Source organism: Sturnira hondurensis, unplaced genomic scaffold (assembly GCF_014824575.4).
Source record: "Sturnira hondurensis isolate 20B ecotype Veracruz unplaced genomic scaffold, ASM1482457v3 Scaffold0018493, whole genome shotgun sequence".
Lineage (NCBI taxonomy): Eukaryota > Metazoa > Chordata > Mammalia > Chiroptera > Phyllostomidae > Sturnira > Sturnira hondurensis.
In genome coordinates, this window is record NW_028091124.1 from 1989881 (window position 1) to 2001335 (window position 11455).

An 11455-nucleotide genomic window follows, 5' to 3' on the forward strand; every position below is an offset into this window, starting at 1 on the left:
TTTGCCCTGGGGGTCTCAGGAGGGGGTGTAGAAATGGGGGTGGGGCCTGGAGGCCTCGCCCACGGAGAGGGTCGCAGCTGGGAGAGGGCCAGCAGGGTGGCCTGGCTGGGAGGAAGGGGGCGGAGTTAGATGCTCCAAGTACAGGACTTACACAGTGCCGGGCACACGGTAGGTGCTCAGTACGANCGAGTGTCCAGCAGGAAGACACAGATGGGTTGAGACTTGTGGTGTGGGGAACGCGTGCCCGCCCTCTTTGCCCTGGGGGTCTCAGGAGGGGGTGTAGAAATGGGGGTGGGGCCTGGAGGCCTCGCCCATGGAGAGGGTCGCAGCTGGGAGAGGGCCAGCAGGGTGGCCTGGCTGGGAGGAAGGGGGCGGAGTTAATGCTCCAAGTACAGGACTTACACAGTGCCGGGCACACGGTAGGTGCTCAGTACGAAGTGGCTTGTCGTTTCTAGTCTTCAAAGAATCGAACAAGGCCTCGCACCCTCACCCCTCCGGCCACACACTCCAGACTTCGAGCTCGGTGACCCCATCCCACAGGGTCCCCGGTGCCGTGTGCCAGGCCCACACGCTGCGCTCACACTGACTCTGGGCTCGGAAAGCTTCTCCTCTACCTGTCCGTCTGTCTGCGTTTCCTCCTGGGAGGAGTCACCCCTAACCCTTCCTTCCCCTTCTGTGGGTGCCCTCTGCTCCTTAGGACCTTGTGTGACCTGGGGCAGCTGCCTCCCTGAGGGCTCTGTCCTGTGGCTGCTGGCCTGGGCGCCCCGAGGCAGCGCTTGGCTCTGTCCCCTGCTGCCCAGCCTGGCCCGCAGCCAAGCACCAGGCTGACTGCAGAGCGAAGGAATTTCACTTAGGTTCAGGAATCCCTGCTGGAATTTTCCGTTGAGATAAGCGAGGGTGAAGGTTTCGCGTGAGGCAGGGAGGGTTGCCGCCCAGGAGATAAGAGCCTCCTGGAAGGTCTGTGCCTCCCAGATCACGACCCTCCACCCCTCCTCTGCCTGGGGGCCCCGCAGAGGAGGGGGAGCCCTCGCTTCTGCACAGATTCACAGTGGGGAGACGTGTCGCCTGCCTGGGCCACACCGGGGTCTCTTCACAGGAGAGGGGGCCGTGGGTCTGGGTGCAGTGCGCACCCCTGACCCTGAGAAGCGCATCCAAACCTTGGCAATGTTCACGGAGCCTGCACGGTGGGGCCTGGCCGAGTGAGCCCGGTGGGGGATGGGGGGAAGTTATCGAAGGCTGATCTTCAGGAGAGGAACCAAGCGCCTGGCTGCCTGGGGGCGTCACCGTCACCTGGGAGCAGAGGCTGAAGAGCCCATGGCTGCCACTCGGAGATCCCTCAGACCTGGCCAGCCCCAGGGGCTCTCACAGCTCCAGGATTCTGTGATCGTGCACGTCTTTCCAAAGGAGAACACGTGTGTGCAGTGCGCCTCCCGCACGCGGCGGCCTGGGCAGGGGGCTCAGCGGGAATGGTCCCAGTTAACACTGATGCATGAGAGCTGACCCTGTGCCCAGAGAGAAAGTGGGAAGTTCGCACGGCCACGGACAAGGAATGCCAACCCTGGCCGTGAAGTGAACGGCCTGAGTGTTATTTTGGCCTGACTGGTGTGGGCCTGACCGCGGGCCGGTGGGGTTCTGACAGGCCGGCAGTGTTGGCGCCTGAGCCCGGCCCGCACCTCCACGAGGGGCGCGGCCTTCTGGCTGAAGCGTGTGGGCCTCCAGGTCTCCCCATCCCCAGTGGGCGGCTCTCCGGGGATGGGGGAGGGGCACAGCGGCAGTGAAGGAAGGTGGGGAGGCTCAGCCGATGCCCTCACCCGAGAGGTGAGGAAACCGAGGGGCTCCGGGTGAGGACCCTGCAAAGTTTGGGGAGAAGGCCCCTCCAGGTGGGGCAGGTCATTAGGTTGTTTGGGGTCGGCCTGAGCCTTAGGCCCTGGGGGGGTCTCACTGTGTCCCCTCTGGGCGGCGTGCCCAGCCTGTGTGCTTTGGCTTAGTCTCCAACAGGGGCAGGATTCTGCGGCAGCTCCCAGGGTCCTGCCCGGCTGTGATGGCTCCACAAAGGAGCACAGTCAGCTTGGAGGGTCACCAAGCTGGCAGGTGGCACTACAGAGCCCCATCCCCTGGTGGCCCCCGGACCGGCCCAGCTTGTCCTAGCAGTAGGCCCCCAGGAGCTGGCTCACAGCAGTCTGTGGCAGGGCCTTGCTCACCTGCCCGAGACGCCCCTCCTCTTCTGGGCTGCCAGCAGCCCGGAGGGGGGAGCTGCGAGGGGGGCTGATCCGGTCCCGCCAGGCCCAGGAGCTCCGAGTGCTGGGTGGCAGCACGCACCTGACAGGAGGCTCACTTCCGGCCGGGCGCCCAGGTGCTCCTGGCGCCGGCTCTAAGGTCCAGCCTCCCGCCCTGCCCCTGTCCCAGGTGACCACATGACCAGAGGACCTTGCCCTGGGAGCCCGGCAGGAGGAAGTGGCCTGACGTGGGGGCCGTCGGTGTCAGGGGGCTAGGCGCTGCCTGGGGCAGAGATCGCTGCTTCCACCTGGCCGGACGTGGGAGCCCTGCCTACCCACCCCTCCCCAGCCACCCCGGCTGCCGCCTTCTGCCTGGCTTGGGAAGCTGAGCCCTCCCCCAGACAGAGAGCCAGGTAGGGGCCCTGCAGGGCCCGGGGTGGGGGGTGAGGGCTTCCTGGGAGTGACCAGGCCTGGAGACCTGTTAGCTGTGGTTTCAGCTGCTGTGCACTGGGCAGAGTGTGTGTGTCTGTGTGCCTGTGTGTCTCCGTGTGTATGCGTGTCTGTGTGTGTCTGTGCCTGTTCCCACCCGTGAATGACCTAGAGGGCACAGTGAGGGAAGGAGCCCGTTCTGCCAGGGCCACCACGCCGTGTTTGGAGCTCGTGGGGGGCAGGGGCCTGGGAGGAGACTCCTGCTTGAAGCTCAGCTCTGGGCCTCACAGTGAAGGGCTGCGGCGAGGGGGGCCCCAGGTGCTCGCGGGAACCCCGGGTTCCTTACAGGCTGGGAAGGGCCGCACCCACAAGGGACGCCTGACCAGAGACCCAGCGACCCTGAATTCCCGCAATGTCCTCTCCCAGAAAGAGTGGTTAGGGTTTGCAGCCCTACCTTCCCTTGGGGCGCAGGAGACGGGCTGCAGGAGACGGAGGCCTTCCCAGGTGCGCGGAGGGTGCGTCTGGGCCCTGCTCACCAGCACCGGTCTCTGGAGACCCTCTCCGTGCCGGAAAGACCCCAGACCCTCCTAACGACACCTGCAGGTGGGCGCAGGCCTCACGGCTCCCGATTCCTCCCTGAGCAGAGGGCTTCGGCCTCTCCTCTCGAACCGCTCGCCACCTGCGATCACACAGAAAAGGGCACACGACAGTGCGTAGTGGGTCTGACTTACCGCGGAGGGAAAAGCTAAAACCAGCCAAGACGCAGCCGGAGGGTCTCGGGGCAGCAAACTGGCGGGTGTAGGAACATCACACCCTCGAGAAGCGGGTGGGACCTGGGGGGCAGCCTGTGAAGCTGCTCTGATACGGGCTGTTTTTAGAGGTCGTGTCCGGAATATGTGGGAAACTATGGGTTTCGGTTTGTTTGTTTTTAAGATTCACCTGAAAACAAGCCTAGAAGAAAGCAGGCAACATGCGATGCCTGGTTGCATGGGGGGCACGGGACGATGTGTCACGTACATTGTTCGTGATGACGATGGCGTTGTGGAGGCCACAGCCTGTGAGAGAGACAAGCCATTTAAAAATAGCCCAGCGAAGGAAGGTGGAGTTGGAAACGGAGATCTGTTCCGGGAGAAGGGGAACAGGGCAGTGCAGGCCGTGCGGCTGTTTGATTGACGGCTACTTATGGGGCTGGACACCTGCTCGGGGCAAGGACGCCAGCTGGGGCCAGGGAGGGGGTTGTGGCCTGAGGGGCATTTGCATCCACTGGGACCCAGAGAAAGGAACAGGCCCAGCGGCCCCCTCCCGGGGCCAGTCCCCAGTTTTTCCGACAGTGGGGCTGGTACGCAATTTCCAGCCACCTCGGACTCTGTTCCTGGATGGCCAACGGGTCAGAAACCTGTGGAATGATTGCTCTTAGATCCTGCACTGTGGGGGGCGGGGGTGGTTCTCAGAGAGCAGACTGGCCCCGCAGTGCCGGGACCCTCCCTGGGTGGTGGCGGTCTGTGAAACTTAGAGGTGCAGGGCGCCCCCACACCCCCACAGGGCCAGGCAGGTGGGGACCCCGTTGCTCCTGTAGAGCTTGCTCCCTGCAGATCCCCCACGGAGACCCTGCTCTGTCCCAGGTCACTCCTCCTCCGCCTGGGGCTCCCGGACAGGGTCCGCACTCAGGCAGACGCTTCAGAACAGTGCCGGTCTGATGGGTGGGTTGCCTCTCTCTGTGTCTCCCTCCCTCCCTCCCTCCCTCCCTCCCTCCCTCGGAACACCAACTTTTGTTTCCGACAGAGATTTTGAAACACCAAGCTTCTCAGGTAGCTTGCTTTAAAAGATTTTTTTTGTTGTTGTTTATTTATTTTCTAGAGAGAGGGGAAGGGAGGGAGAAAGAGAGAGAATCATCAGTGTGATGTTGCCTCTCGTGCTCCCCCTACTGGGGACCTGGCCAGTAACGCAGACCTGTGCCTGACTGGGGATTGAACCAGCGACCCTGGGGTTCATAAACCAGCATGCGATCCACTGAGCCATGGCAGTAGATTGGGTCTTAAGAGGTGAAATTTAGCTGATGAATCCCAAACAGTGAGCGCGCTTTCCCTCCCAGGTGTTTCCCATACTTTTGGGGAGAAGTAGTAGATTTTGAAAATCGAGGGTTAGTGGAACGGAGCCCGTCAGCCTTCAGGGTGACTGGCCGGTTGTGGCCGCACCTTAGGGCTGGGCTGTGGGTCCTGCAACCGTCCCTCCCGGCAACCAGAGACACTCTTTCCACACGCAGCTGCCCGGCACCCCTCAAACATAGCTCCAGCCCCCGCTTTCCTGTCGGGGACGTGGGGTGCAGAGTGGAGCAGGGGTGCCGCCCACAGGCCTCTGACTTGGAGCTCTGTCTGCCTGTCCATCCATCTGTCTGTCAATCCCTCTGCGGGAGGCAGTGCTGCGGGGTGAACTGGCTGAGGTTGTGTGGTGACAGCCGCCGGGCCGCCTGCAGCCGCTGTGTGTCTCCGCAGGGCATGGCGCAGGCGGCTGGGGCCCCGCTGCGGGGGGCTGGGCAGCCGGCCCACGTGTTCAAGCTGGTGCTGCTGGGGAGCGGCTCTGTGGGCAAGTCCAGCCTGGCCCTCCGCTACGTGAAGGACGACTTCAGGAGCATCCTGCCGACCGTGGGCTGTGAGTGACATGCTGGCTGCCCTGTGTTCGTCCCCCAGCGGAGACCCCAGGGCGCCTCCCCGGGGTCCAGGGGACACCTGGGGCACAGCTGAGTTTAGCGGTCCTTTCTTGATGTGACGAGACACCGGCCCACGGGGCCAGCACTGACTCACGGGGCATCCTCTTCGTGGCAGTCACTGTGCCACGTGTTGGGGACATCAGTCTGGGGAAGCCGTCCTTTGCTTCTGCTACCAGCTAAGCCCCAGGGAACCAGGTGCTCTCGTCCACCTCCGCGCCTGCTGAGCACGCCTGCACCCTGGGCCGGGCAGCCTTTGGGGGGACACTGTGATCATCACCTTATTAGCGAGGAAATAATAGATGGTGCCCACCCCCAGGCACCATCGGTCACTATTACGACACATCGGTCAGCACGGTGTCCCCATGTCTTCTGTACCGCCACAGCCGTCACGGCACAGCCATGACTGGATGTGGACGTTGCCACTCTTCGGATGAGGACGTGGACCGTTGTCCGTCCTTAGAGTCTGTGGCAGCTGTCTGTGCTCAACCAACTCCCACGGACGGCGGGCACTGGGTTTCTTTCTCAGGCGGGGCGTTGGCTTCATGAACAAAACCTTGTGTCTGTTTGCGGGGGAGGGGCGAGCAGGGGAGTGGAGCAGGGGAGTGAAGCCCCAGGGCAACTGGGGGGCTGGCTTCCTGGAGGGGCCGCTGGGAGAGCACAGGTAGCCGGGGGCCCAGCTGCAGGGCCACTCAGTAAACATGAGCTGACAACCAATGGCCCGTCTCCATGTTTCCACTGGGGACAGGGGATAGGAGTGTCCCCTGTGGCGGGCTCCCTGTGAAGCCAGACTTAGGATGTCTTCGGTCCTGGATTACTGTTTCAGGATGTAAGGTCGTCATCCTTGGGTGCTGCCCCCTTTCCTCAGGTGCTCACCCCACACTCCCCAGAGCAGGGTGGGACCAGGCCTGGCAGGTCCCTGCTGGCACCAGCTTCTGGGCAGGCCAGCTCCAGGACACCCCAGCTTTCAGGAAGATCAGGAGTCCCTGGCCCCCCTCTGGAGGGTCTGGACCCCAGGGTGAGTGTGTGGGGTGGCTCACAGTAGAGGTGCCTGGCTGGGCGGTGCACCAGCCACCCAGGGCAAGGCCCCGCCCATGCAGAGGAAGAGAAGGGGAGCCGGAATCTCGGCAGCAGACAGACACGGAGCTGAGTCAAAGTGAGCACAGTCCCCTGGGGGCTCAGCCTGCTGGCGGGAGACCGCAGAGCCCTGGGACTCCCTGCCACCCCCAGGGACCACGATGGCTTTGGGGCCCCTGCAGGAGAGGGGCTGACAGGGGAGGCACGCGACTGCCTCCTGCTGGAACCTTGGGCCACAGCGGGGGTGGGGGGGGTGGGAACAGTGCCAGTGCGTTGCTGCTGCAGGTTGGTAGGGACATCTCTCGGGGGCATAGTGACACCTAGTGGTTGTGTGCGCACTTGCCAGCGGGAGCCACGGGGAATCCCAGACCATAGGCCTGTGTGGGAAGGGTGCATTTCTGTTTTAAGCCAGCCAGTTGGGGGTCTTCTGTTAAGGCTGCCCCAGGATGCTGGCCTGCTGGCCTCGCAGCGCAAGTTTCGTTTCGAGCACGCGGCTGCAGTTGCCAGGCTCTCCCAACAGGCTCCACACCCCACGAGGGGCGGGGTCGGGTGGAAGGGGCAGCAGCTTTGCCTACAGCCCTCCCCTGCCAAGCACCGCCCCCCGCCCCGCCCCGCTCTGCTGGCTCCACCCCTGGCCCCACTGCGATCCCCTCTCCGCCTCCGGACTTGTTCTGTGCACCCCGCACACGGTGAGGGCAGAGCACACGGCTGGTGGAAACTGATGCCGCTTCCGCGAGCAACGCCCAGATTGTTGAGTTAGGGCCCTGGGAGCTCCTCTTCCCACTCAAAGCCTCTGCGTACCCGACAGAGGGTCTGCAGCCCATCACACTAAACACTTGGCTTTTGGTGGAAGGTGTCACCTTCCAGAACACGGTTGCTCAGCCTCTCTGGCTGTGGGCGGCAGGAAGCAAGCCCCTCTGCGGTTTGCTGAGCGGTTTGCTGAGCGCAGGGCTCAGGGCAGCCCAGCCTGGGCGCGGGGGCAGGGCAAGCCCCCTCTGGGCCTCCGTGTTCCAGGTGCGTTCTTCAGCAAGGTGGTGGATCTGGGCGCTGCGTCTGTGAAGTTGGAGATCTGGGACACGGCTGGCCAGGAGAAGTACCACAGCGTCTGCCACCTCTACTTCCGGGGCGCCAACGCTGCGCTTTTGGTGTATGACATCACCAGCAAGGTGAGGCTGCCCTCGGGCACGTTGCCACCCTGCTTCGAGGGGCACCTGCCTGTGCTCTCCGGGCTCTAGGGGGCAGTCTTCCGAAGGCGCAGTGCGACTGGCCTGTCCTAGTGCTTTGTGATGTGGGGGCATCCCGACAACCAGCAGGGACGTGTTGATGGAAGCGGGTCACCTCCTGCAGGAAGCCCTCCCTGACCACCCCTTCTCTGTGTGGCTGGGTTTGTGCCCCTCGGTCACCTCTGTCACTGTCTCTCAGGACTCCCTGAGTGCCCACGAGTGGATGAGGGCATGTCCCACGGCTTCCAGCTGCGTGTCCTATACAGAGAGAGACACCAGAGCCGGAGGGGGGAAGGGCTGACAGGACAGCCACCGAACCAGCCCCGGCCCAGTGGGGGAGGGCTTCCTGCAGGGGGCCTCCTGCAGAGATGTGGGGGAGAAGCGGGGGTCGGCCCTGCTGGGGGGCAGGTGAGCGGATGGGGAGAGAGTTGCTGGGAGCAGGTGGACTCGGTCAGTCGGCTTTGCTGTCAGGAGGGGAGGGGCTGCGTGGGGCCCAGGGCAGGCACCCGCTGCCTGGCCTCCAGGGACTGACCCGCCTCTGACAGCGTTGGTGAGGGAGGGGCGCCCTGGGGCCTAGACCAGGCGCCGTGGGAAGAGAGCAGTGTCCTCCTCCAGGGACAGCACAGCCCGGGGGGCGGGCCGGGAGCTGTCTCAGGGTCGGTGGGGTCATAGGGCGTTTCTCACAGTGCAGCCTTCTCTTCTGTCCCGTTTTCAGGAGTCCTTCCGCAAGGCTCAGCAGTGGCTGAAGGACCTGGAGAAGGAGTCCTCCCCGGGGGAGGTCGTGGTGATGCTGGTCGGCAACAAGGCGGACCTTGGCGAGGATCGGGAGGTGCCGTTGGAGGTGTGCGGCTGTGTGTGGTGTGTGTGCTGTGTGTGCACGTAGTGTGTCTGTGAGTGTGTGTGTTGGTGTCCGTGTGTGTGGATCTCAGGAAAGCCCTTGGGAACAGCAGAAAGGGAGCGCAGGAGAGGGACCTGGTGGGGGACAGGCCGGGGCTGGGCTGCAGGGCTGCCTGAGGGGTGAGAGCCAGGGGCCCCAGGTGGGGGTGCGAGGGGGCCTGCCGGAGGCATTGGGGCTCGGAGGCCGAGGCCCCATGAGCTGCGGTGAGAATGGGGTGCTTGGTGTGGGGCCCGCAGTGAGTCCCTGGAGGGGGTGTGTCCCTGGGGTGGGGACTGCTGTGGAAAGGCGCTCCTTGTCCTCAGAGAGTCAGGGAGGCCAGGTGAGGAGGAGGCAGGCCCCAGACACAGGCAGGGGGAGCCCTGGAGATGCAGCCCAGCTCTGGGATGGGGGGGGGATGTGCTGGGGCAGCTGGGCCTCCATCCCTGCCCTGGGCTGATGTGACAGGGAGGCCCTGTGACCCAGACCTCGTGCGTGAGAGCAGCACCCCGGGGCCCGAGCAGCCCTCCTCAAACTCGGAGTCAGGGAGGCCCAGCGGCAGGGCCTGCACCGGTCGGCCCTTGTCCCGACACCCGACGTGGGCCAGCCACAGCCTTCCCTGGGCGCCTGTCCCCTTGGGGCACACTCTGCAGCCCTGGTGCTGTCCCCTGTGCCCTGGGACCTCCCTACTTCACGTAGGCCGGGCCCATGTGGGAGACGCAGAGGGGCCCAGAGGAAGGGCCCCACAGGCACCAGGGGAGGCGGCCTCCCCAGACATGGCCCCCCAACCCCCCTGCCGCCCCTGGCCTGGGATCCCCGAGAAGCAGCACTTGGCCACGAAGAGGGGACACGTCGGTTCCCAGGGGGTGTCACTGTCGGGGGGTGGCGGGTCAGCTCACTCTCCAGCAAGTTGGAAAGGAGACAAAATGAAACCCAAAACAGAAGTGGCGACCCAGCCCCATGCGGCCCCCGAGTGCTTGAAGAGGAAAGGCATCTGCTCAGTGTCCTCGGGAACTTTCTGTGAGTGCCATGGGGTTCCCTGCTGCCTTCCTCAGGAGGGCAAGGAGTTCGCCGAGAGCCAGGGCCTGCTGTTCATGGAGACCTCCGCCAGAGCCAACCTCCAGGTGACCGAGGCCTTCGGCGCCGTAGGTGAGCGCGGGGCCCGGAGAGCGGGGGTGGGGGTGGTCATCCCTGCCTCTGCCTCAGCTGGTCTGGTCTGGCGCCCCGAGCCCAGCAGGAGGTCACCAGGGACTGGAAGGGGAGCGGGGGAGTCGGGGCCTGAGTCTCACGCTGCGGTCGCAAGCTGGGGGGAGGCGGGGGGACGGCCGGTGCGGGTGTGCAGCGCTGTGCTGGGGACCACCCCTCTCCTCCTGTGCCCCCAGCCCGGGAGCTGCTGCAGAGGGAAGAGAGGGAGCAGCGCCGGCCGCCAAGGGGAGATGCCCGACTGGCCTTGAACCAGGGGCCCATGGGGCGGGCCAAGTGCTGTGCCCGCTAGAAGGGGCCACTCCAGGAGGGGCCGGGAGGGTGCCCCTGGCCTAGGCCCGGCTGGTCCTCAGGGCCAGCTCTGTGTGGACGCCAGCACTTGACTGTGGGTCAGAGCTGCGGCTGGCTGGTCCCTGGAGGGCCCAACGCTGAGGGTCCTCAGCACACGTGCCCCGCAGAGCCTCGGGGGTCATTCTGGAGGGGCCTGGCGTCCCGCAGCCTCAGCTCCTACCCCCGGGCGCAGACTGAATCCCAGGTGCCCAGGCGGGGCACGCCTGCCCCTGCCCGGCGTGCCTGGTGTCCCCTCAGCTGCTCCAGGCTCAGAGGAACAAAACGGGTCACAAGCGAGACAGGGACCAGGACAACACAGGGTCTGGATGGCTGTGGTGGGTGCACGGTCTCTTACCCCAGGGTTCGGGCAGGACCCACCTGCTGCTGGGAGCGACCAGAGGACGGCGCAGGCCTGGGGAGAGGGAGTGACCGTCACAGGGGTGGGCCCATGTTCACTGGGCCTCGGAGAAGTCCCCTGCGAGGGTGGCAGCGGCAGGGGCTGTGGGGGCTCTGCCCTAGCTGCACGTTTGCCGAGGCCACGCTGGTGCCCAGTGAGCTCTCGTGAGGACGCGCCTGCTACCCCGAGGTGGAAATTATACCACTTAGGGGCTTTTTTTTGAAAAATTAAACCGCTTTTTGTAACCTGGTCCTCCGTGAATTTGTAAGGTGGGGGTCTCATTGCTCATATTCGAGGTGGGCTGGTCTCTGTGAGGTTGCATCGTCCTTGGCTGCGTCCCGGCCAAGGTCATGGCCCCTCTCACGGGGCCTCCCTCCCACATGCAGCAGCCCAGTGCCCTGAGCCTCCCTGCATCTCCCCACACCTGGGGGGCTGCCCTGGTGGGATGGGGCGGGGGTCCTGGCGGGGGCACGTCTGTTCTGGGGAGATGGGAACCGCCCAGGTGTCCCCTGGCTTGGACTTTCATGGCGCTTGCTCTTTAAAGACACTTCTCGTGTGACCTGTGACCCTTCTGGACAGAAGCGGAGCAGATTTTTCAAGGCTCTTTTTGGTTGTGACCTCTGAGGGAAGCGAAGGGACAGATACAGTGACAGAGTCCCCCCTCCCAGGGACAGGGACCATGGGGCAGAGGAACAGGGTCACACACCACTGAGAACAATCGCATCTGTGGGCCATTCTACTAGTTGATGCTTCGGGGCTCCTGTATGAGTCAAGGCCGCAGCCCAGTAAACAGACCAGGAGCGAAAGGGACCTCAGGGACTGGGCCCCGGGCTGTGGAGTGGAGCCTGGCTTCAAAAAAAAACAACTCTGACCTTCCTGCTGGATGTGGAAGTGTTCGCTCGTGGACTGGACACTGGACGGTGTGTTGGAATTATTTAAACTGCGCAGGCGTGCCTACAATCCTGTGATTGTGTCCGAGACCGTCCTTGTTTTGGGGGGAAC

The 11455-nt window shown here is 64.4% G+C and overlaps 1 protein-coding gene across 1 annotated transcript; it reads left to right on the forward strand.

Annotated features, from left to right (window-relative positions):
- The first annotated feature begins 1910 nt into the window (after positions 1 to 1910).
- RAB17 (RAB17, member RAS oncogene family) lies at positions 1911 to 10686 on the forward strand. Its single transcript, XM_037069247.1, has 6 exons — positions 1911 to 2629; positions 5138 to 5294; positions 7441 to 7592; positions 8365 to 8490; positions 9579 to 9672; positions 9906 to 10686. The coding sequence occupies exons 2-6, from the start codon at positions 5141 to 5143 to the stop codon at positions 10016 to 10018; spliced, it is 639 nt and encodes a 212-aa protein (XP_036925142.1). The 5' UTR covers positions 1911 to 2629; positions 5138 to 5140; the 3' UTR covers positions 10019 to 10686.
- The last annotated feature ends 769 nt before the right edge of the window (positions 10687 to 11455 follow it).